General features: G+C 49.7%; 4 protein-coding genes across 4 annotated transcripts; 2 read left to right on the top strand and 2 right to left on the bottom strand.

The window, feature by feature from the left end:
- Positions 1-85: 85 nt before the first annotated feature.
- PEX2_020720 (non-ribosomal peptide synthetase) lies at positions 86-16612 on the bottom strand (the record flags this gene model as incomplete). Its single annotated transcript, XM_016739347.1, has 5 exons — positions 86-1787; positions 1864-2872; positions 2935-4029; positions 4100-15951; positions 16017-16612. 5 exons carry the CDS (start codon positions 16610-16612, stop codon positions 86-88), a joined length of 16254 nt encoding a protein of 5417 aa, XP_016599286.1.
- A 564-nt stretch (positions 16613-17176) lies between these two features.
- PEX2_020710 (Oxoglutarate/iron-dependent dioxygenase) lies at positions 17177-23321 on the top strand (the record flags this gene model as incomplete). The annotated part of the gene is made up of 12 exons (XM_016739346.1): positions 17177-17335; positions 17392-17553; positions 17623-17950; positions 18024-18333; positions 18565-18776; positions 18838-19068; positions 19137-19318; positions 19371-19492; positions 19548-19776; positions 19827-19984; positions 20043-20532; positions 21732-23321. The coding sequence occupies 12 exons, from the start codon at positions 17177-17179 to the stop codon at positions 23319-23321; spliced, it is 4173 nt and encodes a 1390-aa protein (XP_016599285.1).
- A 471-nt stretch (positions 23322-23792) lies between these two features.
- On the bottom strand, positions 23793-25261 carry PEX2_020700 (wax synthase family protein; the record flags this gene model as incomplete). Its single annotated transcript, XM_016739345.1, has 2 exons — positions 23793-24321; positions 24375-25261. The coding sequence occupies 2 exons, from the start codon at positions 25259-25261 to the stop codon at positions 23793-23795; spliced, it is 1416 nt and encodes a 471-aa protein (XP_016599284.1).
- Positions 25262-26210: 949 nt separating this feature from the next.
- PEX2_020690 (cytochrome P450) lies at positions 26211-27630 on the top strand (the record flags this gene model as incomplete). Its single annotated transcript, XM_016739344.1, has 5 exons — positions 26211-26335; positions 26396-26547; positions 26604-26851; positions 26900-27171; positions 27240-27630. The coding sequence occupies 5 exons, from the start codon at positions 26211-26213 to the stop codon at positions 27628-27630; spliced, it is 1188 nt and encodes a 395-aa protein (XP_016599283.1).

Below are 27630 nucleotides of genomic sequence, written 5' to 3'. Positions count from 1 at the left end.
ACTAGACTTTAGATGTCTTATGAACTTGATGACATCGAAATTTGCATTATGAAAAATAAATGAAAGGCTACTTTCGTATCGCATATCAAATGTCACTCAACACCTTTTCCAGACCTTGGATAAAGCTTCGAACATGATCCTCACTGATCAACTGGCGATTGCCCTCAAATTCGAGATCCAGCTTCCCATCGCGTGGGGTAGCGTATATTTCCGGTCGGTTTCGAGGCAGCAGGTCTGCCTCATAGAACGATATCCGACTTTCTGTCCCAAGGAAAGTGAAGTTACGTTCATCTTCTTGCTGGAAAGAGGTCCGCCAGCCAAAGTCTTTTGCGTCATCAGGCCAGTTAGTGCAGTTCCGGATAATTTCTTCCATCCCGGCGGTTTCGTATCGGGAATCCTCAATGAGCTGACGCTGCAACTGCAATGCAACACCAGAAATAGTAGCATGGTCGTCAATGTGCACGCTGATAGGAATCTCGGTCATAGATGGACCAACCACATTTTGCAGACTGCTCGGTAGCATCGACCGGCCAGTGACAAGTCGACCAAAAACAACGTGAGGTTGTTGGTACTGGTGGGACAATACCATAGCACAAGCTGCATGGAATAAAGTCGCGGGCGACATCCCTTCAACCAACCGGCCTTCGGGCATTGGAACCGTTGCTTTCATGGTCAGACGGTCCTTGGTACTGTACACACTTTTCGAATAATCAATGCTACTCCAGTTAGGATTTGGAGTATGTTTAAGGCGTGATGTCCAGTAGGTGAAGGCGTCTGCCTTTTTGTCCTCTCTGTAAGCAATATATTGGGCAAACTTCGGTTCGTCAGAGAGAGTTTCGCCGCAGTAGAGTGAAGAGAGACTGCGGAGAACCGTATCCCAGCTAAAGCCGTCGAACTGGGCGTGTGAGATCCGGAAAATGAGTCGGTGCTTCCCAGAGGGACTCCGCACTGCCATGAATCGAATGAAGGAAGAGCCAAAGGCTCGAATCCTTTTTCGATCCAGCTCACAAATGGAATCAACGAAGGTTGTAATATCTTCATCGTGATTTGCCTGGAAGTTGTCGTATGCGGGATTCAAATGGTTGAGCAAGACCTGCCAGAATCGACCTTGTGTTTGGATGAACACTGTACGAAGGATGTCATGACGGTCTACTAGCTGGTGGCATGACCGCTCTAACCGTGAGAAGTCGACATCTGCTGGGAGGTCGAAGATCCAATGAGGCAATCGGCTGGGCGGGTCTTGGAAAGCATCTAAAATTGCACAAGTTTGGAAGTCGGTGCAAGGAAGTACATCAATAACAGTCCCAGCCCCTGGGTCGAGGAGAGGATCGACAAACTGAGTGAGGAAGGACTTTGGATCATCGGCCTGGAGCAAAGTGAAGGGACGCAACAGTGGCAGAGACTCCTCCTCCGCGGCTTCCTTCACTAAAAGGGCGAGTTGAGAGAGCCGTGGCGCGTTGAAAATATCCGCGACTGTGAGCGAGAGCTTCGAATTTCGTGCCGCGGCCACCAGTCGCATGGCTGCGATGGACTCTCCACCAATTCTGAGGAAGTTGCTGTCGGCATTGATGATGTTTGCATCCATTCCAAGAACCACCGACCATAGTACTTGCAATTTCTGTTCCATGGCTGTGGTAGGTGCGCGATGAGTCTTCCCGTGGGATTGTAGTTTTGCCAGCTTCTCCAAAGTTTGAACAGCTCCCAACTGCCGTAGAGTTCTTCTATCTGTTTTGTCCGTGGTAGTCATTGGAATCTTTTCGATGGGGATGTAGGCACCAGGAATCATGCTAGGAACAAAATATTGTTAACACCACTCGCATATGTTGAGAGCTGGAAAGTAGAGTTGAGTGAGGGAATACATACTATTGCGGTACACAATTGGAGAGCCTATCCTCCAAACCGTCGATCAAGTGCGCCAGTTTCGATAAAGTGTCTTCCTCGGACCGCGCCTCTCCATGGGAGGACAGGGCAAAAAAGACGGCGAGAATGGGACTGCTGTTGTTGGGAGTAATAATCTCTGCTGCAAGGCCATCACATAGATCAGGATGGCGGAGGTTAGCACGGATATGGTATTCTACTTCAGCCAGCTCAATTCGCTGGCCTCGCAGCTTGACCATACCATCCTTACGACCGAGGAAATCCAGCGACCCATCTGAGTTGTATCGAAGTAGGTCACCCGTCTTGTATAGGGTGGCCTGACGGCCCAGAATGCTTGGTGCGCCTTCCAACAACCATGATGGATTTTGGATATACGCAGCAGCAGTCTTGTCAGAGTCATCAAAATACCCGCGACTGACTGTGGGACCCTCAATGAGAAGCTCTCCCACAGCGCCAATTGCAGCCAGACGATCGGGACGGTCCGGTTGCACTAGCCATGTCCGGGCTCCGTATGAGTACCCTACATGGTTGTTACGTCCATTTGGCCGGAGAAGAGTGAATGTGAGGGCCTGTGCACACTCAGCCGGACCGTAGATGCCGATGACGGCCTCAGCCTGCTTCCAACGAGCAACCTCGGTGGTGGGAATGGGTTCTCCTCCCATAGCCAAGGTTTTGAGTGCAGGTATGCTTAATGGGTCCAAAGATTGTACCACGGAGGGTGTGAAGTACGAATAGTTGCAATTCATGCGATTGAAGGCCCCCGCGATGTCGTTTCGACGTTCCAACTCGTCAGGAATACAAAGACAGCCTCCGCGGATCAATGTCTGAAGTGTGTTGGACCATGAGACATCAAAGCTATAAGAGACAAAGTCAAATATGCGTGTGCCTGGCTGAATACGCAGCATCTCTGCCTGATGCACTGCAGCAGATGCAAAATTTTGATGTGTAGTCACGACGCCTTTAGGTGTTCCCGTGGAGCCGCTGGTGAATACCACTAATATTGGAAAGGTTAGTACAGTTATTTGAGAAACGAAAAGAAAGCCAATTTCGACGCACCGTATAACACATTAGATGGGTGAACTGTGGGCAAAGGCTGGGTGAGAATATCTTTGGCCACTAAGTCTAGGTAATCTTGGTCAATAATCATGACCTCAGCATCAGATAATTGACCAGCTAGTCCAGCAGTTTTGGCCGATGCTAGAACAACCCGGGGGTTGACTTGTCTCACAATAGACTGCAGTCTGGATTCTGGTTGAGTCGAGTCCATTGAGAGACAGGCAGCACCCGATTTCATCACACCAAGAGCTGCCACTGGATGCCACATAGACTTCTCAAAGCAAAGTGGAACGACGGTACCGGGGCCAACACCAAAGGCGATCAAGTGTGAGGCCAAGCGATCGGAAAGTTGGTCCAACTCAAAATAAGTTAAATTGCCGTTCCAGGCGCAGATTGCTGGCTGCCCTCCATATTTCTGCGCAGTTGCAGTAATTAGGCCGTGCACACATTCAGAGATTGCCTGGGGAACAGACGAGTTCCATTCCCATAGCTCTGCAATATCGGCACCACTGAGGGTTTGAATGTGATCGACAGGCTGTGTCGTTGCCATACACACTTGACGCAAGACGTGTTCAAATTGAGAGGCAATTCGTTCCATCTGCGCTGCATCCACCACACTGGAATCAAAGCTGAACTCAAGCTGTAGACCATTCGTGTTCGTGAGCTGGCACATGATCATGATAGCATTTGGATTGGAGTCATCTAGATCCTGAGTGGCGGAGACTAGCTTTCTGGGATGCTCGTAGGGGCCATTAGGATGATCGTCAGACGAGCCTTGACTTGCAGGCTGAACAACGAGAAGAGTATTGAATCGGCTTCCGCGATCGGTGTTTGTATCAATGCGTCGAATTGTGAGCAGCTCAGTCTGTTCGTAGGCAATCATGTCGATGGACTGCTTCTGGATTTTAGTGAGCAGACTATCAACCGATTCTTGGAAGTCAAGTTTGACTCGGACAGGCACAGCATTTATAAGAGGTGCCACCATGCGGTCCAGACCTTGAAGAGGAGCTTGCCGGCCCGTGACCATGGCGCCGAAAACTACATCGTCCGAGTCCATGTACCGCGCAGTAAGGATGGCCCACGATGCACGAATGACTGATGATAAAGATGTCAGCAACTCCCAGGGAAAATAGTAGGGCAATGAAAGAAATTAAAAGAGACATACTAGTTGACGGAGTGCAATCTCGCTGTGGCCACTGGAATGCCTCCAAATTGCGTCGTACTGTGCTATCTGCTTTGGGTTGATGATCCGCATGAGGCAATGCTGGAAAGGGGATTGCCTCAAAATCTGCAAATTCATGACCCCAGAACTCCTTTGCTTTCTCAGAATCCACCGCCATGACATGCTTGATAAAAGCTTGGAATGATGCTACTGGGGCATGCTCATCAAGGACGCCGTCATAAGCCTTGGACACCTCGTCCACGAGAAGGTTCAATGAATAGCCATCATATATCGCATGATGCTGAGTGAGCAGACAATAACGCTCCTGGCTGTGTTCATCTTCCACAATGGCTAGGCGAGTCAACGGGGTAGCCAGACCCATGGGTCTGGTTTGATATTCTTGAAGATAATGCTGCAGTGGTTGAGTGACATCCCAGTGTAGCGGCTCATCCACGGTACCTTGTATGAGCCCCTCCATTGGACAGTCCACAATTCGTGATCGAAGAATGGGGGCAGAAGCTCTGCTCACCATTTCCCACGCATTCACGAGCCGTGACTCATCGACATTCTTCCTCAGTTTGAGCAAGAGTCGAGCGACATAGGAGTTGGCGCGTTTGGCGGTCATGGAGAGCAGCGACTTTTGGACACCCGTGCATGGGAATATGTCTTCAATTTGGCTGACGTGGATGTGGCACTGGCTTGCGAAGTCATGCAAGATAACATTTTGTTCTGAGGGGTGCTTCAAGAGAGAGAAAGGCTTGATCGCTTCCATCTCCTTGATGTCTTTTGAAGTCAAGGCAGACATTGTCTGTGCCATCTCCGACAATCGAGGCGTTGTGAGAATATTGTGAACCGACAAGCCTAGTCCTTGCATACGAGCCAACGCGGCTAATCGCATCGCCGAAATGGAGTCGCCGCCCAGACGAACGAAGCTGCTTTCAGCCCCAATCTTCTCGGCGGGTACACCGAGGACTTCAACCCACAAACTTTGTAGGTGGCACTCAGAGGCTGTGCTGGGAGGCAACGTGGTTGCGGCGTCTCTGGGTGCCAAGTGTTCCAGAGTCAAATTGGAACCTATCTCGCGCAACCGTCGTCGATCTGTCTTGCCACTCGCCGCCATGGGCATAGAGGGAACCGCGATGTATGTTGCGGGCACCATGTAGGATGGAACCCGACTCGGCAACTCAGCTTCGAGATAAGGCAATAAGTCGGCCAACTGTGCTTGCTCGCAGTCGATAAAAACGGCAAGCATTGGCCGACCTGTGGCTATTGGCTCTATAACCTCTGCAATTGCTGTCGGCGCAGCTTTTGACGAAGATCGATCCATTAAGCAATGCATGACATGATGCTCAACATCTGCAAGCTCGATGCGTTGGCCTCGCAGTTTGACCTGTGTATCCTTTCGGCCCACGAACGCGAGATTTCCAGTGAGTGGATGATATTTGACAAGGTCACCAGTCTTATACATCCGGCCACGCCGTCCCGGCACTGTTCCATCAGGGGAGCCCTGACCTAACCAGTGTGGATTCTCAATGAAGGCAGCTGCTGTTTTCTCTTCATTCTGGAAGTAACCTTGTCCCACTAGGGGTCCCTCGAGATATAGCTCACCTACCGTTCCAAGAGGTGCCAGTCGGTCCTGGTCCCCGGGGTCCACCACCCAGGTCAGAACGCCAATACCCTTCCCGATAGAGTGCACGGCGGCAGATTTAGTCTTAGGAACTCGATGATAGAGCGTAATAGCGGAACATTCCGAGGGTCCATATACCTCAAATGTGTTGACATGTGGGGACCATCGAGCGAGATCCTCTGGCAAGACCGCCTCACCCCCAAGAAAGAGATACCGCAGGGTAGGAGTACGCTGCGGGTCTATCCACCGCGCAGTGGAGGGGGTTAAAAAAATGTGCGTGGTCTCAAACCGGCGCACGCTCTCGGTCAGATCGCTTTTCCGTTCTTCCTCGCTGGGGATACATAACGTGCCTCCGGCGTTCCATACGTGAAAGAGGCACCAGTAGACAGCATCAAAGGAGTAGGATGAAAAATCGTAGAGACGTGTAGTTGAGTTCATTTCAAGCGTGGCTTGCTGGTGGACTACTGCACTGGTGAATTGTTGGTGATGCATGAGACACCCTTTGGGGGTTCCGGTGCTGCCACTTGTAAAGACGGTGTACAAAAGGTCATCTGAAGATACAGACGGTAGGTCATGACTTTCGGTGGTCCCATTTGTCGCATTAGTCTCAAATAAGGTGGATCCCTTGCCCAAGACCACTGGATGAGCCACCCATCGTGAACAGCGCTGTTCTTGAGAGATTGATGATAATAACACAGTGGGGTTTACCTGTTGTAATATACCATCAAGACGAGAGTCTGGCAGTGATGGATCCAAGAGAAGAGTGGCACCACCGGCTTTTATAACGGCGAGGACGGCGAGCATGGCGTACAAGCTTTTTTCAAAGCAGAGCGGCACAATCATGTTCTTTTTCACCCCCATCCGCACTAGGTGACCTGCAAGCCTGGTTGACAGCCGGTCTAACTCAGCATATGTTAAACTACCATCCCACGCAGAGATAGCCACTATGTCTGGCTGGCGTTGTACAACTTCTTTAATTAGATCATGCATGCATCGATCTATAGCGGCAGGCAACTTTGAGTTCCAGGTCCAGATATCATTGAGATGAGACTGTGTCATCATGTTGACATCGCCTAGCGTTGTGTGGGGCAATTTATGTGTGCACATGCTCCGAAGGGCCTGATCCAGGTGGGCTGCCATGGTTTGAATGGTTTCTGACTGGATAATGGCAGAGTCATAGCAAAATTCGACCCTCAACCGACCTGTCTCGAGGTTGCACACTACCGATAACGCATAAGAGCTGAAGCTATGGTATCGGGTGGCCTCATCCTGTTCAGCAGACCGAGGGATAAATAAGCCAGTATCATCCATAGCCTGCTCAGGTGGTTGGATCACGAGCAAGGTCTGGAAGCGACATGCCTCTTCTGCCAGAGTGCTAATTTGCCGGATGTTTGACAATCCTGTTTGCTCATGAGGGACCATCTCTCGCTCTTGGTCCTGGATAGATTGGAGAAATTGTAGAATAGTGGCATCACTTTTGATCTGCACACGCACAGGAACTGTGGCAATGGTTGGACCTGCGATCCTCTCCGTGCCTTGAATGGGAGCTTTGCGGCCCATGACAACTGTGCCAAACACCACGTCGGACGAGATTGCATATTGACCGCACACGAGGCTGAATGCTGCGCGGATGATGGTTGAAGGAGTGAACCCATCAGTTCGCCATTTAATATCGTCGATTAGAACAGTTCTGGTGGAATTCGTTCTTGGCTGATAACTAGCCGAAGGGAGTAGTGGAAATTGCGAAGCTTCACAGCCTTCAAATTGTGTTTTCCAAAATTTGACTCCGGCGTCTTTATTCCGACTGGAGATGTACTTGACGAAAGACTGGAAGGGACACAGTCGAAGCGGTGTTTCCCCATCGTAAAGACTCTTCAGCGTGCCCATTATCATAGCTGAAGCCGGCCCATCATATATCGAATGATGCATAGTTAATGCAAAGGACCAGCGCACTGGACCGGAAGCACCAGATGTTTCATTGGTTGACTTGCATGAAAACAATCCACAACGCATGAGAGGTGTTCCCAACCCCATGGGAGACTGGCGATCCTGGCTCATGTATTCTTCCACGCTTTCGGCCTTGCTCCAAGCAGTTTTCTCTCGGATCACGACTTGAGCAAATCCCTGCCCAGGAATATCGACAATGCGTGTGCGGAGGATAGGCACAATGCGGACCAGCTCTTCCCACGCGTGCTTGAAGCGGTGGGCATCTATCGAAGGACCTAGCTCCTGCACATTGCGACCAGTGTAATCCCCGCGGGACTTGATTGTTAAAGCTAGCAAACCTGTCTGGAGAGAAGTGCAAGGAAATAAATCTTCAATGTCGGCCTCATCGACAGCACAAGCGAATGCTGCTTGCTGACGGGCAAGCTTCTTGTCTCGGCCAGAATCTAACAGCGTAAATGGCTCAATGTTCTCATCTGGTGCATCCTCGAGGTTTTTCAGCAGGGTGGCCATCTCTTCTAAGATTGGAAATTCCATCACTCCGGCGACAGTGAGCAACAGGCCGTGTTGGCGAGCGGTACCTACTAACCGCATGGCATCAATAGAGTTTCCAACCTGCAGAAAACTGTCGGTGGCCGAGATTGTCTCCGGCTCTGTCCCTAGAGTAAGAGACCACAGCTTCGCTAAAGTGATCTCAGCGGTCGAGACTGGGAGCCGCCCCGTGGATCTTTGGCTGGATGGAGTGGACGACGCAGCAATCTCGAGGAGCCGCCTTCGATCTCGTTTCCCGTTAGTAGTCAAAGGAACGCTTTGAAGTGCAATATACCACGAGGGGACTGCATAGCGAGGAAGAACCGCCTGAAGCTTCTGGCTGAGTCCACTCGTTAATTGGTTGATATCCTCCTGTGTGACGATGAACCCAACGAGCATCACTCCGCCTCCACTTGGGGGCGAGATGGCATCGACTATGACCTCAGTGAGCTTGCCTGGCCGATCGAGGCATTTTTGAATCTGGGTCTCGACCTCCTTGGGCACCACTAGTTGACCAAGCACCTTGAGTTGAGAATCCTTCCGCCCCAAGAACACCAGATAGCCGTCGGAATCGTATCGGGCCAAATCACCTGTTCGATAGACACAGCCCTGCCTGCCTGGGTGAGCACTTCCGAAACCTCGAGACAGGAATGTGGGATTTTGGTAGAAGTGCTTTTCTGTGAGAGAAGCATTTCCGACATAGCCACTCGCGCGTGCAGGTCCCTGTACCACGATCTCACCGATCGCACCAAATGGAACGAGTCTGTGGCGGTTTTGAGGATCTACAAGCCAGCAGCGGCACGAGTCAATGCGTGCAATCACACCGCTGGACCAATTGGGCTCATCGGCCGGGTAGACAGTAACTGCAGGGAATTCTGCAGGCCCGTACCAATTGCGGACAGAACAGTACCCTTTCCACCTTTCGACATCACTCTGCAACACATTTTCACCTCCCATCACGATAGTGGACAGCCCTGGTACGTCTTGAGGATGCAGCAACCGGGCGGTGGACGGGGTGATAAAGGCCCAATTCGCACCGAAGTGATTGATTGCAGCCGCAATGCCATCGAGACGTTGAGCTTCTGATGGAATACAAAGACAAGCAGTGTGAGTCAGCCCAATGATTGTTTCCAGGGTGGCGACATCGAAATCGTACGATGAAAATTGGAAGATGCGTGAAGAGGGGGTTACCAACAAACGCAGGGTCGGTTCCTCTGCGTTTGCAGCCAGAGCTCTGTGACTCCAAAGAACATGTTTTGGTTCACCCGTGCTACCGGAGGACACCAGAATTGAGGCCGGGCTATCCATCTCGAGCAATGGTAGTGGCGTGATAATTTCTTCCAATGGAGTGTCCAATATTTGCTCCATGGTAATACAGCGAGCGTACTTCGAGACCGTCGTCAAGCGCTCGGGTGAAGCCAGGGCAACTTCTACCCGAAGGTGCTGGAAAGTACGATTCATTCTCTGCTCTGGCATGTCTGCTGATTGTAGCAGGGTCACTGCACCAGCTTTCCAGACTGCAACCTGAGCTAGTGGCATGTATCGAGACTTGACAAAGCATAAGGGCACAACGGACCCTTTCTTCACTCCCAGATGCAAGATCAACTTGCGCGCAACAACGGTAGAAACCTGATCCAGCTCGCCGTATGTAAACTGGCCGTCCCATGCATCAACTGCGATAGCCTCGGGGTCCGCTTTGGCACACAGACTAATTTTGTCATGTACAAACGTTGTGGGGTCTGAGGGTAGGTCTGCGTTCTGCGCCCAGAAGCGCTCCAGATCGAGCTCACTTGTTGTCTGAATGGATTTTAGTGTCGTCCTGTCGGGGGACTTTGTACACAATTGGCGAATGACTGTCTCCAGCTGATAAACAATTTGTTTAATCTGCCGCTTGTCGGTGATCTTTGGGTCAAAGCTCATTTGAAGGTTAAGCCCCGAGGAAGTAAGTTGACAGATGACCATCAAGCCATATACATTGAAAGGATCGATCCCCAAAGTGCTCAAATTGGACGCAAAGCTGCGTGCCTTGAACAATCGGCTGTCTTCATGTAAACTGTTCCCCGTGGCTATTGGCTGGATCACCAGCAAAGTCTGGAACAACCCGGCATTGCGGTCTCCGTTAGCTCGCTGAATGTTTGGCAAGCCGTATTGCTCATAGGACATGATGTCCAGGCCCTGTCTTTGGAGGCCTTGAAGGAATGTCTCGACCGTATTCTCCCAATCAATTGATACAGCAATTGGAACCGTTGCAATAGTTGGTGCTACGCAGTTCTCCATGCCGTTTATATTTGCCTGTCGTCCACTTACTGTCACTCCGAAGATGACATCACTGGAGGCCACATACTGTGATGCGAGGACTGCCCACGCTGCACGAAGGATTGTGGATGGGGTCGCTCCCTTGGAAGGCCAGTCCAGGGCAATCGGATGCTCCATGAAGTCACTGGCTTGCGGCTCGTACGTGCTGGATGGCAGGATGGGGAATGAACGGAACTCAGCACGAGACAGCTGCGCCTTCCAGAAATCGTCTGATTCCTGAGGATTGATCTGACTCAAATGGCGAATAAAATGCTCTACTCCAGTGACAGTCCTTCCTGGTTGGTCGTAATACTGGGCCTGGAGTTCTTGGAGCACCATGGGCAGTGAGCTGCCATCGTACAAGCAGTGATGAATGGTGAAGATAAACGTGCGATCGATGATGGCTGCACGGCAGAGCTGGGTCCCTAGTGCCATCGGCTCTGTTTCATCGTTGTGCAAGTACTGCTGGATATTTTGGCCAGATCTCCAGGGTGTGTCATTGAGGACAACCTGCACAAGCCCTTTGCCGGGGAGATCCACGATTCGGGTTCGCATAATGGACAGTTTGGCGATTGTCTTTTTCCAGGCACTTTTGAGTCGGTCTGGATCAATGTCGTCTTGAAGTGGCAACACACTACGAGATACGTATTGTCCTTGTCTTCTGGCTCCCAGCGCCAGCAATCCCTCCTGAAGTGCTGTACAGGGGTAGACATCGAGAACTTGATCTTGGGAGACTGAGCAAATTTGGGCAACATATGATCGACAGTATGACTCGTCTACCCCCAGGGGTAGAAGGGAGAATGCTGGAACATCTTGCATGTCCGCATGATCCTCACCGTGGACCATTTTCTCGACCATCATCTCTAGTTCGGGAAAATCGAACACATCGGCAACAGTGAGGGAGTAGCCCTGGGTGCGGGCCATTCCAACGAGCCGCATGGCGCTGATCGAGTCTCCTCCCAAGCGAAGGAAGTGGTCGGTCGCATAGATGACATCCGGCTCAACCCCCAGCACATGAGCCCACATTTGCTGCAATAGTTCCTCATTATCTGTGTTCACCTTTCTGGCTTGTTTTCGGGTCGGTTGCATGTTTGCCAATTGTGCCAATGTGAGGGAACCTCCAATCTCTCGTAATCGTCGCCTGTCTGTCTTTCCAGTCGGACCGATAGGAAGTTCACTAAGCGGTATGTACACCCTGGGAATCATATACGATGGGAGAATGCTGGCAAGGTGATTCTCTAAAGCATCAACTGGCCATGCACTTTGAAGGTATGCTTGAGGGTCTGCGCGGCGAACGGCATCAGTGGGACTGATGAAGAGGGCCAAAGTATCGTTGTCACCGCCGGCAGGAGAAAATATCTCTGCGACAAGCATTGTGTCCATTAGACCAGTCAAGAAGTCTTGAATACACCGCTCTATTTCACCCAAGTCAATGCGCTGACCTCGGATCTTTCGCTGAGAGTCTTGGAGACGCCCAAGGTAGATGATACGGCCATCCGAGTCGTAGGTAACTAGATCCCCGGTACGATAGACTGGACCTGGTCGACCAGGGGTCTTCCAGTGGCCATCTTGCAGCCACGATGGGGAAATAAAACTCTCGTTGTTCAACACAGCGCCATTGGCTCCAGCATACCGAGCTAGCATAGAGCCCTCCATACACAACTCAGCCACTGCTCCCACTGGAGCCAGTAAGTTCGGGTTTTTCGGGTCGACAAGCCATGCTAGCCCGGCACGACCTTGCCCAATCATACCTGGACGCCAGCTGTCGGGACTTACAAGGCACGAAGTGGCGACCGAGGCTTCCGCTGGCCCGTACCAGTTATGTACAATCTTGTGTTTGTCAAGCCAGCGAAGAGCAGTTTTGTGCTCGAGCTTTTCGCCCGCAAATACCACTGTTTGCATAGATGACAAATTGCCCGGGTTCATGGTCTCTGACACAGACGGGGTGAGGCACATCCAATTGGCGTTGTAGCCATTTATTGCGTCGGTCAGCCGATTCCTTCGGTCTGTCTCCGATGGGATGCACAAGCAACCTCCAGCAATCAAGGTAGACAAAGTCTCCACTGTACTCACATCAAAATCATAACCGGCAAACTGGAGGACTCGGCTGGTATCGGTTAGTCCAAATGCCATGATTGCGGCTTGAATGTTGGTTGATAAGGCGCTGTGACTCCACACAATAGCCTTTGGTGTCCCTGTAGATCCAGAGGTAAACAGAATAAGAGCAGGGTCACTGGGCAGATGGCAATATGGCGGTGATTGAATAACATCGGACCCTTTTCTTTCCGGCATGGTGAGGTCAGTGATACTGAGCACTGGGGTCAACGTGTGAAATGGAGACAAATCAGATGACGTGGAGGTAACAACAATATGGGGCTGCAAGCTCTCAACGACTTGCAGGGCGCGAGTTTTGGAAACTGGTACAGACATCGGCAGAACAATTGCACCGATTTGGAGGGCTGCAAGCATCATCACTGCCTGCCAAGCGCTTTTCTCAAAGGCCAGGATAACAATCGAGCCAGGAAGTACACCTTTGTGGAGAAGTCGACCAGCAAGCGTTCCAGACCAGGCCTGCACCTGTTGGGCTGTGAACTGCTGGTCCCACGCAGATATCAAAACTGCTTCTGGCTTCGACTCGCTTTGCCGATAAATACCATCAGTGATCGATTGAAATTTGGGCTCAATTCGCGCTGCGTTCCATGACCAAATATCAGCCAAGTCGTCCTTGGTAGCAACAGTTATATCGCGTAGGTTCATCTGAGTACACTCCTCTGAACATAGCTGTCGCAGCAAATGTTCAAATTGTATTGACATTCTTTGGACTTGTTTGACTGCGATGGCACCAGAATCAAAGTTGATCTTCAGTTCAACTCCAGACTCGTGCAATTGGCAGATAATCATCATCGCATATGGGTTGTACATGCCCACAGTGTCGGCTTCTCCATCCTTGCAAACGACTTTCAAACTGCCGGGTTGATCAGAACTGCTAACAACACTGCTCACACGGCTGAAAAGACCTTCCACGTCGTGAGTGTTTGCCTGCTGAGCCGGCTGGACTACCAGGAGCAGCTGGAAAAGGTTGGCATCTTCAACCAGTCCAGCAATGTGCTGCAGCCCCAGCTGTTCGTGCTCAGTCGCCTCCACTGCCTGTCTTTGGACCTGTTCAAGCCAGCTCTCGACTGTTTGATTCCAGTCAAATTTAGCGCGGACTGGCACAGTTGCGATTGTCGGACCTGCAACTCGTTCTATCCCAGCCACAGAAGCCTGTCGTCCACTGATCGTGGCGCCATACCTAACATCGTTGGAATTGGTGTATGAGGCCAGTAACAGGGCCAATGCTGCTCTAACCACCGATGAAGGTGTGGTTCCAGAATGTGCCCACGGCATCTCAGAGACGTTGTGGTTAAAGTCAAGCTTTTCCCCTGGTCGATACCCCGGAGACGGGAAAGTCTTCGTTTCAGACCCTCCGTCCAGGTAGGTCTTCCAATAGAGCAAGGATGTTTCCTTATTCATCCCTTTTGTATGTTTGACAAATGACTGGAAGGGCAGGATAGATGCAGGGGCCATCTTCCCATGGTATTCAGCTTCAATGGCATCCAATATCAGCTTAGTAGACCAGCCATCGAATATTGAATGGTGCATTTCAACAATCAGACTGGGAGAGTTTCCAGAAACCAGGCCAGCGCGACACAGAGGGACGCCCAATCCCATTGGAATGGGATCTTCGATAAAGTCGTTGATATTATCATATCGGCCCAGCATGATGGGAGATTCGACAACAACTTGAACAAGATCATTGCTGGTTAGGTCGATGACCCGTGTTCGCAAGATCGATGCTTGGCGAACGGTGCTTAGCCATGCCTTTTCGAACCGGGAGATATCTGTGTGACTAGGAAGTTCGAACAGTGTCCGTGCAACGTTATTGGTCTCACCTCGCGCTGTGATAGAGAGCATGCCCTGTTGGAGCGCGGTGCACGGATATACATCTTCCACTTGAGCTAATTCGACATTACATAGTCTAGCAGCCTCCTCGCGCATTTCTTGGGTATTGGCAGGACAGTCCATTAGGGAGAATGGGATAATTCCTTCCGTTTCAGAGGAGAAAGAATCTTCCTTCATAATGAGCGCAAGATCACTCAACACTGGACTCTTGAACACATCTGCCACAGTGATGGATAAACTTGCATTCCGTGCTGCCGCGACCAACAGCATGGCTGCAATAGAATCCCCTCCTAGACGGAGGAAACTATCTGTGACACTAATTCCAGTCGATGGTATGTTTAATACGTGCGCCCAGAGTCCACGGAGCTGCTCCTCCATGACGGTTGATGGGTCACGGTGTTCTTGAACTGGCAGAATAGTTGACTGTAATTGAAGAAGCTGCTCCAAGGACAAGCTATCTCCAAGATCTCGCAGTTTTCGCCGGTCGACTTTGCCCGTGGCAGCCACCGGTATCTCTTCGACGGGAATATAGATTCCGGGAAGCATAAATGCTGGCAACACACCGTCTAAATCGCACACAAGATTATTCATCACAGTCTTGACAGTCTCGGAGTTCTCACTCCTAGTTTGCACAAAGAGCGCAAGCAATGCAGTATCGGTTCCCTTCGGGAGCACGATGTCCGCAATGATCGTCAGTGTATCATTCAAACAAGCACGCGCATGGTGCTCGACATCGCCAATTTCAATCCGTTGACCTCTGATCTTCAATTGAGAGACATCTTTCCGCCCTAGGAACAGGATGCTTCCATCCGAGCGGGTCTTAACTAAGTCCCCGGTCCTGTAAAGACGGCCTTGCCGTCCCGGAACAGCAGAGCTGCCAGATAAAAGCCATGGTGGATTGTCAATGAAAGCTTCGCTAGTCTTTTCTTGATTGAACAAGTACCCCTGGCCAACCATGGGTCCCTCGAGGTACAGTTCTCCCGGAGTGCCAGGGGGAACAAGCTGGCTGCTATCGTTGGGGTTGACAATCCAGAGGCAGAATCCTATTCCTCTCCCAATATCCGGCCGGCCTTCCTCGCAGCGATTGAGGTGTGAGAAGGTACATTTCCAGGTACACTCAGTGGGACCATATGTATTGAGTAGGCGAACACGGCCAGCCCATTGAGTCACATTCTCTCGATATGGCATCTCTCCACTCAAAAGTACAGTTTGAAGTGTTGGTGGGACCGAACTAATTGTTCGCAGAACAGTGGGAGTGACGTTGATCAGAGTAGCCGCAAAAGCCATGATAGCAGCTGATAAGTTATTCACCATATCTTGCTCGTTGGCAACGCACAGACAACCGCCTGCGCACAGCGTGTGAAGAACATTACTCCAGGCCACATCAAAGGAGTAGGGTGCAAAGTCGAAGACGCGCGACTCTCGATGGAAGCCAAGAGCTTTCCCCTGGTGATTTACCGCACTTCTCACGTTGGCATGGGAAATACACGCTCCTTTGGGCTCGCCGGTAGTTCCGCTGGTTTTGAAGCATCAAAGTCAGCACTCTTACTCCCCTAGAGAATTATGTCATGGATCTCTTACGAGGTAAAAGATATATAGACTATGTCTTTCGATGATACCACAGGTAAATCGACCGTGTGCTGTTTTACGGTACCTGCAGTCTCCAACAAACTATTGTCGAGCTGAAGGATAGGTGAATCTCCCAAGAGAGATACTCTGTTTCGAGTAGCTGCACAGCAGATCATAACCTTTGGCTGCGCATGCCTAATAATAGATCGAAGTCTCGCATCTGGATGGGTGGAATCAAGAGCAATCGCCGCGCATCCGGCTTTGATGATACCTAACATGGCAACACATGTCCATCGTGACTTAGGGAAAAGAAGGGCGACTGGGGACTTCTGGGGAATGCCCATTTCACAGAGATGATGAGCAACATGATCGCTCAAGGCGGATAGTTGAGCATAGGTAAAATCTCCATCCCACGCGCAAACCGCGAGGGCATCTGGTTGTCTTTGCGCTACCTCAGAAACCAAATCATGAACGCATCCTGTGACAGTCTCTGGCACTACAGCGTTGCTATCCCAGATGTCATCAAGTTCTTGCGATGAAGGTGATTCCGCATCAGGCGCATCCGGGGCTGATAGCGGAGCGCCCCCGTTCGTCTTTTTCGCAAACATTTTGATGGATTATTAAGATGCTTTGAAGTTTGTAGTTGCACAACTGCAAGGAAAGGTTGTCATGGACTCTTAATCTCAATTCTGACAACACCGGTCTCTCGGTATCAGGGATGGAGCATTGAACGGGCCAAGAATCGTCTCCACTTTGTGGATATTCATTCGATAGTGCGCACTCGGCAATGTATGCATATGCAAGATCGGGTTAGAGCCATGCGGTCAGAAATGACTGGTTTCACCGCTGTTGTATTACAGAGCACGTTGTGTTATATGGTGTAGCTAGACCTGTTATTGATCGGAAGGGTCCCGAGGCCCCCAGGGTCCACTTCAGCGCAGACCTTGGAATGCAATGTGATTTACATAACGAACAGCATGTTGTACCGACCTGGTGTGTCACAACATATGATCACCATTACTTCCACGTTTTTTTCGGGGGACTATCAATCTGCAATCACCTTGAAAAGGCGTTTCCTAACTTTTAACATCTACTAGCAAATCTAGCCTTGAGTTCGAGTGTTCACGCATCTGACAACTTTCACCATATTCCTCACGACATCTCTATCAGTCATGCTTAAGCAACTTGACTTTTCGAGATTTCACCGTGGGAGCACCGACGAGCGAGATCAGTTCTGCCGTGAGTTGATTTCCGGGTTGAGCAAGTCAGGCTGGGTACGGCTAGTCAATCATGGCGTCCCTCCAGAGAGCATTGACCGGGCATTTGAAATGGTGCGAGATTTCCCTCAATGCCTGTCTGAAGGTCCTCTTACTCATTGTGCATCCAGAGTCACAAATTTTTCGATCTCCCAATGGAGCAGAAACTGAAGTCACCCCATCCTCCCACGGCTCATCCCCATCGGGGCTTTAGTCCCGTTGGCCTGGAGAACATATCAACTGTGTCTAACTATCGCTCCTCGGCCACGCAACCCTTACTCAGGGATATGAAGGTACCAAGATCGTATATATACCTTTGTCAAGATTGTTTTTTCGTTTTACATATTTGACCAATTGATCAGGAGTCTTATGACATTGGATCGGAACAAGATCCGCTGTACTCCAATATCTGGCCCCCAGCAGGAGTTCACGATGGCTTTCAAACGACACTCAGCTCATTCTTCACTGTCTGTCATGATGCCCAGTTGACCATTCTGGATGCTATTTCGATTGGCTTAGGATTGCCCGTTCACTCTCTGCGTGAATTGCACACCGCACAGACCAACGAACTGCGGCTCACGCACTATCCAGAAGTGGATCAGGCTGACTTTGCCAATGCCACCCGCATTGCGGCGCACACGGATTTTGGCACTATCACTCTATTGTTCCAAGACAATGTTGGAGGCCTGGGTAAGCAATACCACTTTCCAAATTTGGAAGGTGTCATCTTTTCTATACTAGAATTAAGCTGATAGAGTTACAGAGATGGAACAGCCCCCTGGTAGCGGAGTGTTTGTTCCGGCTGACAGTGCTGGCCCCCATGAGTGTATTGTCAATGTAGGTGATTGTCTCCAGATGTGGACAGGGCTGCATAGTGCCCGACACCGGGTACATCTGGCAAAAAGTGAAAACCAGGGTAATATGGTCCCAGAACGCTACTCGATTGCGTATTTCGCAAAACCTGATCGTGCAGCGCTTCTTCGTCCACTACTGGATTCGTTAGTGGACGACGACAAGCCAGTGCAAAATTTCCTGACGGCCAATGAGTTCCAGCACATGCGCATCGAGGGCACGTACGCCTGATAGTTCAGCTGCATGCGCACGCCTTCTCAGCTCTCATCTTACAACATGGGTAGTGTGATATCTCACATTTGTGCGGAGTACTTAATTTGATATATCAATACCGATCTCAGCTACGTACAAGTAAGACCAATCTAAATCAAATGGCGCGATAGTTGCGTTGTAGCGATGCAGTGTCATCACAGACAATGGCGTTTGAGCTGACGAAGCTAGTTTACCTGCAGGATTCTTGGCGGCTTATCCGACCGACGGGCTCCGGGCCGCGTTTCCTTGGCTACACCAACCCCTCCTTCTTCTCCTCCACGCCCCCGCTATTATGCAAGGGGGTCCATGTGCATGCAGGGAATGCAGGGAATGCATGCAATTCAAGAGAAGTCAGAGAATTCAGCTCACAAAATCACACAGATCATAGAGATCACAATCCGCATGGACGGAAGTAGTTTAACCATGGGGGTTCAGCCAGTCCTACTTTATCTATATTCGCCTGACCTTAGCAGTTGATCTTTGGTTCCACTCCATCTACGATATGGACTGGCTGGAATTTTGCTCCAGGATCGGGCTATTATTCTTGGCTGGGGCCATTCTCTTCCTAGTGCGACGAGTGTACTTCCATCCACTATCAGGATTTCCTGGGCCGAAGCTGGTCGCTGCCTCTAGCTTCCAGCATTTTTACGCCGTGTGGAGCGGGCAAGAAAAGACTTGGTACCAAGATTTACATCGCAAATACGGTCTGTAATACGTTTACAATCGATCTGACTTTCGTTGGTCGTTGGTCGTTGGTCTAATTGATAAACAGGGCCGGTCGTTCGCTGCGGTCCCAACCACTTGACATTCAATGATTTGGATTTGATCCCAGTGGTATATCATCGCCAGAGCGACAAGACAGACTATCCCAAAGACTTTACCTGTCCGGGCGCGGCCACCAACAAGGCCAGCTATCTGGAGTATGCCGCGGCCAAACGGCAGTTTGGACAAGCAGTAGGTCACATTTTACATATTGCTCCTCGGGGCTAGTAATTGATTAGAACAGTTTTCGGTATCGCGGGTGCAATTATTTGAGGGTCTTGTAGATGAAACTCTTATCAAGTGGGTTTCTATTCTCAATGAGGAAACCCACACAAACCCCTCCATAGACTGGGGCGCCTGGGTCAAGTAAGTGGTCCTGTATCGAACAGGAAATCTTGAACCGAGGACTGACTAGGCTCAGATATTTTTCATTTGATGTCTACGTGCCAATGAGTGTGGGGGAGAGCTTCGGCTTCTTAGACCACAAGTCCGATGTGCGAAATATGTTGAAAAGCAGTTATCGTATCTTCCGGCAATGGACGCTTAGTCGATATCGCCCCATCGCTTGGCTAGCGGCCCATACTTCTTTGGGTCGTCGTTTATTTGTTAGCGGCCGCGACGATTCAACAGGCATGGGCATGTGGACTACTGTAAGTGCCTCTTTCAATTTTTATGACTAGCAGCTCTGAGCCTCATCTAGGAAGTGCATGATATCACTCAAAGGCGCATTGAAACTTCCAAAACACAGGAAAAGCCAAGATGGGAACACTCCATGTTGGATCAATGGCTGGCAGCCAAATCTGCGACAGGAGAAGGCATTCCCCTATCGGATATCGAGGACCAGCTAGTTTCAGATGTGTGAGTTCCCCCAACCCAAACGTCCCCCTTTCAATACATACTAACTCCATTCGCACAGACTTGGTGGTCCTTATGCACTCGCCACCACGATTAGCCATCTGGTGACCACAATGGCCAAACATCCCCAGGCCGTTCGGCGAGCTCACCAAGAGATTGATAACGCTTTTACCCAGCAGACCCTATCCACCCCCTCGCCCACCTACACAGAATGTTGTGCCCTCCCCTTTATTGATGCCTGCGTCCGGGAGGCCATGCGTATCACGGCGACGGCCTCTCCTAGATGGCGCTGCTCGCCAGACAGGCCACTGCGTCTTCTAGATCGGGAAGTTCCTCCAGGTACTGCGGTCGCTACAAGTCCCTTCACCATCTCCACCCACCCTCAGCTTTACGGCGAAAATGCCGAAGAGTTTGTTCCTGAGCGGTGGCTGGAGGCCTCGGAGGAGCAGTTGCGAGTGTGGAATGCTTATGATGCGCATTGGGGATTTGGCTATCGCAAGTGTCCCGGGCGACACATAGGGGTCCTGGTCCTATACAAGACCTTGGTTACGGTATGCGCTCAATATAACTTGATAATGTCTGTTTCGTGGAGTGCTTTCGTTGATATCATTATTCAAACAGCTCCTACGCAATTTCGATATCAGAGAGGGGACTTCAGGAACGTCTTCCCTGCTTATGCTGCCACGAAAAGTTTAATCCAACAACCCCAGATAATTTAACGGTTTAGTGATAGGCAAACACGGATTAGAGCAAACTAGCGGGCTGGGAGAGTGCTTTGAACGAGTGGATTTCGCGCTTTTTTTCATATTAAAAATTTGATTTCGCCAGTAAAAGAGTCTAACCCACATAGGCAAATGATATGTATACGCGCTTGAAGTAGTATCTGACTTAATTACTAGCGAATCATGTACTCCGTAAGAACGTGAATCTTGCCACATGAGCGAGATACGCTCTGAAATATGTCTCAGAGGGCTGTCGGTACCTAGACGAATGAAAAAGATCCCAATTATTTTCTAATTTAAAAAAAGTAACAATTCATCGCGGATTTCCGTAAGACACGCAATAATATGCATAATGACAGGTCTCGACCCTGTCATCATTTAGGTGCATGCACGTTCCTCGCCAGTTACACCTCTTCACATCTACGCATGCAGGCTGCTTACGCTCGAGTCATAATTCAGCCAGCCCCAAAGATATATGTGCAATTGACTAACATGAATGGTTCCGAATCTTGACGTGAAATGTTCTCAATGCCCAGTCGAATCCCCCTATGTGTCTACCCCTCCCAGAGTGCCAGTGTAGGTGCATCCTCATGGATCACATCATCAGCACCCGTCGATTGAGAGATATCAGCCGTAGTCTATAGATAGACTGTAATAAATACAGGTTCATTGTAATTAACAGAAATAGAACATCCCCCAAAATTACATACCCAAGGTAGTTTTTCATTTACATACTCCATACAACAGAAAGTGGTTTTCATAGGAAAGTGGTTTTCATACTTACCTCCCACCTACATACTTTTCTACCTTTTAGCTCACTTGCACTGGTCTCTACCCATTTGGATCTCGTCATGCAGCTCCAGCTTCCATATCGTGACGTATTATCGAGGCCTTCTATACGAGTTTCTCTATGTCAGGATCCTCTGAAGCACCCGACTGCCCATTCGTTTGAATGCCCTTGTTGTCCAGGCTGTTCAATTTGCGGTCCTGGTAATCCTGGTAATTTTGGAGTAACTCCGATCGAGAAGATTGTCCCTTCTGTTCTCACAAGCTACCGAGAGGAAGAAAGCTCAGACCCTCCCCTGGACAAAAATACCAAAGTATGCATTATCGGGGCTGGGATTGCAGGTCTGTACCTTGCACTGATTTTGCAGGATCTGGAGGTCCCAAATCTTTCCTGGGATATCCTTGAGGCCAATTGGGATCGCATTGGTGGCCGCATTTATACCCATCGCTTCTCTGAGGCGCACAATGACTACTACGATGTGGGTGCAATGCGGTTTCCAGATATCCCCATCATGTCTCGAGTATTTGATCTCTTTCGCCGAATGCAAGTACCATTGAAGGAATTCGACATGCGGGAAAGAGACACGAACACGAAAGGCCCTGATATTCTCAAGACCGAAGATTGCTCATCCGCCAATCTTCTCAGTCAATCCTTCGGCCCCTATAAGAAGGTTATGCAAAAAAACTTTGTGCAGGGGTTCCAGCTTCTAATGAAAGCCGATGCAATGAGCACCCGCGAATATCTCCGAGGCAACCACAAGTCAGACTTTACGACAATCCAATCTGCCGAGAGCGACACGACTGGCACAGGAATGTTTGATCAAGCCTTTTCAGAGAGTGTCATGGACTCTTTTGACCTCGATCAATCCACAACAGCGTCCGAGGACAGTGGGGCAGTGAAATGGTATTCTGTCGACGGTGGCTCTTCCGTAGTTATTGAGCGAATGTGCCGTCAAATTAACAGAAACAGCAGCATTGAGCTCGGTAAAAACGTTCGCTGTATTGCCCTCAATCACAGCGCCGATCTTTCGGTGTCATGTGCAGGCGAGGAAGAAGCTCGCGATGGGTATGCGACAGTGTTTAGTACTACTCCATTAGCATGTCTGCAGCGCATCGACACTAGCACACTCGATCTTGATCCTGTTCAAGAGGAAGCCATCCGGTGTTTGCGGTATGAAGACTCTACCAAGGTGGGTATCAAGTTTGCGTATCCATGGTGGATCGTAGACTGCGGGATTCGAGGGGGCGGCAGTGTCTCATCGACCCTCCCCTCACGGACCTGCGTCTACCCATCCAATATCGCCGAAGAAAACTGGGATCAGCCAGCCGTTTTGTTGGCCTCGTACACCTGGGGCCAAGATGCCACCCGTATGGGGGCTCTGATCAATCCGTCTTCCGTCAGCTCAGATGGGGGTGTAGATGAGGAGGATGATCTACTTGATCTTGTCCTTCGTGATCTCGCCCAGCAACACCGACAGCACGGAATCACCTATGAGAAACTGAAAAACCTGTATCGGGATCATCATGCTTTCTGCTGGGGTAATTCACGCTTTTCGTCGGGGGCCTTTGCGCTTTTTGCCCCTGGGCAATTCACCAATCTTTACCCTTCTTTGTCTCTCCCAGCGGCCGATGGCAAGTTTCACATCGTAGGGGAGGCTGCGAGTGTCCATCATGGGTGGGTGGTTGGTTCGTTGAACAGTGCATATGTGGCGGTCTATCGATTCTTGGTTCGATATGGACAGCAACGGGCCATCCAGAAGCTAGAGAAGAACTGGGGTACCGTGCATGAGTTGGATCTTGCGGGAGTTGCTCGTCTTGATGCGTCGATTTGATGATTGCATCCATTTCGGGGGTGATTCAAAACTGAATCTGCTTTTAACTCGGACAAACAACGCCATTATGCCGGATTATCAATTCTCGCCGTGACCTGGCAGGGGGCAAAAATGTCAGTACATAACAGCCAATTAAGTACGACAACCTGTATATACTCGAGATAGCGCTTGGTGAGAGTCATTGGCCAAAGCGAAGACGGTTTCATTTTCGGGATAGAATTCAATAATTTGTGACCTCTAGAGTTGTGGAGATCAAACAAAATGTTTACCCGTGGACACCGTCGTTAGGGATGATGCGTGCCTCAAGCGGAGAAGACCTATGATTTCTCTCTTTCCCTCTCTCAAAGCAGTATCATGGCTCTTCCTTTCCCTTTGATTTGCCGATACTAACAATGGACAATGGCACCTCCAGATCCCCAATTTCTATCCGGCGATCTATGTCCTTGTGCCGAGAGCAGATGTTTTTGTGTCTCATATTTCGACCTCAAGCACAACTGCAATGCCAACTCCACTACCCACAACGATGCCCACGAGCGGCTGGAAACCGATATATTTTGCAACACTAAAAGGAATCACTCGCAGATCGTCATTCGTGGATTGAATCATCGGAGTAAAATACCATGTCGAGGTGACCCCAAGCCATAGCATGACCCATACTAGCCCAGCAGTTCGCTTCCAAAGCGGGACGATTCCTGATGATTGTTTTGCCTTTTCGTGTCTGTCGTTTGATGTTTGTACCCGTTTCCAAATATTTTGCACGCCATCCTCGAGCATTATCCCGAGGACAAACGCTAAATAGAATGGCATCGAGCCGGACCTTTCCATGGGAACGCTCTGCAATATGTCGACGATGACATGGAATATCGCAGAGATGAGAAAGACGATAAAAAGATTGGTATATCGCTCGAGTGTTGACGATCGGGTAAGATTCAGAACATCTCGTGCGATGAAGTTACTGATAGAAGTGAACGGCTGTCGCATGAATTGATGCCAGAATTTCCTGTAAAATGCGTCAACATAATTATGCATCCCAATAAAATAAATTTTGCCCACCCCCAAAAGTTGCGCAATGTGAACGCATCGGCCATACTCCCAAAGGCTGGTGGCCAGTCTGCAGGAGAATCTAGCCCGATCCCGACGAAGAATATTGACAGTACTCGATATGCCAGATCAGTGATTAGACGGTTTACTACAAACCAAATAGACAGATGCGTAGCTATTCGCTCTACCCATTGTCCAACAGGTACCATCCATTCGATTTCCAATGATGCGGGCTCATGCAGACCACATTCCTTAGTCTGCTGAAGCGACACTGTTTGCACGATGTCCAGCACCAAGCACTGCCATGCGACGATTCCTAGCTGTCGCAGCAAGAATCGACCCCGTGTTGGGACCTGCATACCCCGCCGCAGGTAATATTTTGGATGAGAGGGCACATTCTTCACCTGCCATTGTGTATTGACAGCGCGGGTTTGAGAAAGCAAGCGAAATGCTGCAATCAACCTAGATGTGAAGTCTTGAATGCTCTTTGTGCTGTGCGGGATGTCTGAGTTGGCCAAAGGATGGAGCAACAACAGATTCGTTGCTTGCAAAGTCGCAATAACAAGTTGTGTTATGGCCTGGCACCAAGTGGGACTGCCAGACGAGCCAAAGGGACGGATGAACCTACTCGCGACCCATATCATTCCTGGAATGCACAGATAGCGTAAGGGAGAGCTTTTCCGCGTGGTGATGATAAGGGTGGCAGGGATCACATTTTGGGCTAGGTAGAAGTAGAAAAATTCCAATATATTTGCACCTGTCGAGTCATATAGTCCATACATCACGGCGCCAGGTGTGAGAGTTGAGAGTTGACGAGGTCGATTTGCACTCATTACGATTTGAGCCGCACCCCCACCCGACTCCGCAGCCAATTTATTGACCAGTTGATTGGATGCCATAAAGGGCCTTGAGGTTCAAAATAAAAATATGTTTTTATCGAAGTTGGGATCTTTGTTGAGCTCCTTTTAGGATTTGAATGAGCTTTGCTGAGCCTTGGATGGAGTCTCCAGGATCATGGATCAATGCCCAGGTGGTAACCTTGTTCAAGACCATACTTTCTCCTTTACACATTCTACCTAGGTACTCCGTAGTTCTGGTGGTATGCAGCGCCGCGGGGAAGCAAGGGACACGTATATGCGGGGACTGGTAAGCTTGAAGCCAATAGGAGAACCTTGAAACCTTTAGGTTGCAGCGCAGTCTTATTAACAAAACTGGATTTTTTTTACTCTGACAGAGCGAGAAGTGCAAGTCACCAATTTGACAGGTGCCATTTTACTTCTGTTGTAACCATTTTTAGTTCCTCTATCATCTTCATTTCTTAGTACTCAACCATCTCGATGTTATTCATTATTTTCTTTAGTTTGTTTCTGGGAGCCCTTGTCCTCTATGTCGCCAAATTCTTATTGACCCGCCAGAGGCTTGTTGGCCCGCTGCCACCGGGCCCACGCCCAATCCCAGTGCTTAGCAATATATCCGATCTACCGCCGCCAGGGACACAAGACTGGATGCATTGGCTGCAACACAAAGAGGCTTACGGTTGGCTTTTACGCCTGTTCTTGTTTTGCAAAACACATGCTAACGCAATGAATCTTCAGGGCCGGTCAGCTCTATCACGGTGCTGGGACAAACTATCGTAATATTGAATGACGCAAAATCCGCGATGGAACTACTAGCAAAGCGCTCTTCAATATACTCCTCAAGGCCAAATCTAGTTTTTGCGTCCGAAATGTCAGTGCACTTACTTGGTTGAATCTGGACACAGAGCTGATGCGCTGATAAAGGGTGGGATGGGAGAACTTTTTGGCAATGCAAAAATACTCTCCTCGATTTCGCTCCTATCGCAAGGCAATGCAACCATACATTGGATCCGAGTCGGCTGTGGCTCAGTTTCATCCTCTACAAGAGGTGGAAACCCACCGCTTTCTGTTTCGCGTTCTCAAAGATCCGACGAAGCTCATAGAGCACATCCAAACGTGAGCAGATGTCCCAACCATCTCTTTCAGCGCTAAGACATAGAATATTTTGTTTCACAGAGAGGCTGGTGCTATCATTCTCAAAATTGCATATGGGTATACTATTGAGTCACACAAGCGTGATTCATTGGTGCATATTGCAAATCTGGCCCTTGAGCACTTTTCCAAGGCCAGTACACCGGGTGTCTGGCTGGTTGATATTATTCCAGCTTGTATGTTTCTATCTTTGCCGTGAACTGGCTGTTGATGTTTTATTAACGGAAAACAGTAAAATACGTCCCGTCCTGGCTTCCGGGAGCAAGTTTCAAGCGCACTGCTCAAGCATGGAAGAAGAATCTCATGATGGTCGCAGAAAAGCCCTACGCATTCACACGGCGGCAAACAGAAGAAGGTCGGTATGAGCCCTCTTATCTTTCTAACTTATTTAAAACAACGGGATGCCCTTCACCCGGATCCGAAGAAGAGTTTGTTGCAAAGTGGTCAGCTGCATCACTTTATACAGGTGGTGCTGATACCGTGAGGTGTTCGATCCTTATTTTCTTGTCTTTGGCTAAGTTTCTCTAGACTGTGTGTGCCATGGAATGTTTTTTCCTTGCAATGACACTATATCCCGAGGTCCAAGGTAAAGCCCAAGATGAGATTGATCGAGTTTTGGGGTCTTCCCAGCTCCCAACAGTCGGCGATCGCTCTCGTTTGCCGTATATCAATGCTATGGTGAAAGAAGTCTTGCGATGGCATCCAGTGGCACCTATGGGACTTCCCCACGCATCAAGTGAAGATAGCAACTGGGGAGAATATTTCATTCCAAAGGGCTCATTGCTTATGCCTAACATCTGGTGAGTCTGAGTTCCCAACTAATCTCCCGAATCTCAAATCTATAGTGGTCTACTGACATCTACCAAAGGGCTATGATGCATGATCCCACTGTTTACCATGATCCCATGGCATTCAAACCAGAGCGCTTTTTAGAGATTAATGGACGTGAGCCCGAGTTAGATCCTCATGATCTTGCCTTTGGATTTGGGCGTCGCATCTGTCCCGCCCGTATCTTGGCAGATATCACATTGTATTTGAGTGCAGCGCAATTCATTGCTGTCTTTAATATAACAAAATCCGTCGAAGATGGGAAAGAAGTTGATGTCCAACCAAAATTCCAACCTGGGGTTATCAGTCATCCGGAACCATGGAAGTTCCACATCGGACCTCGCAGTGTGGCTCATGAATCCCTCATTCGTTCAGTGGAGGACAAACATCCATGGGAGCCGAGCGATTCGCCAGACCTAGTGGATATTTGA

This window comes from Penicillium expansum (assembly GCF_000769745.1).
Source record: "Penicillium expansum strain MD-8 chromosome Unknown contig53, whole genome shotgun sequence".
Lineage (NCBI taxonomy): Eukaryota > Fungi > Ascomycota > Eurotiomycetes > Eurotiales > Aspergillaceae > Penicillium > Penicillium expansum.
This window is presented reverse-complemented; position numbering and strand designations above follow the sequence as displayed.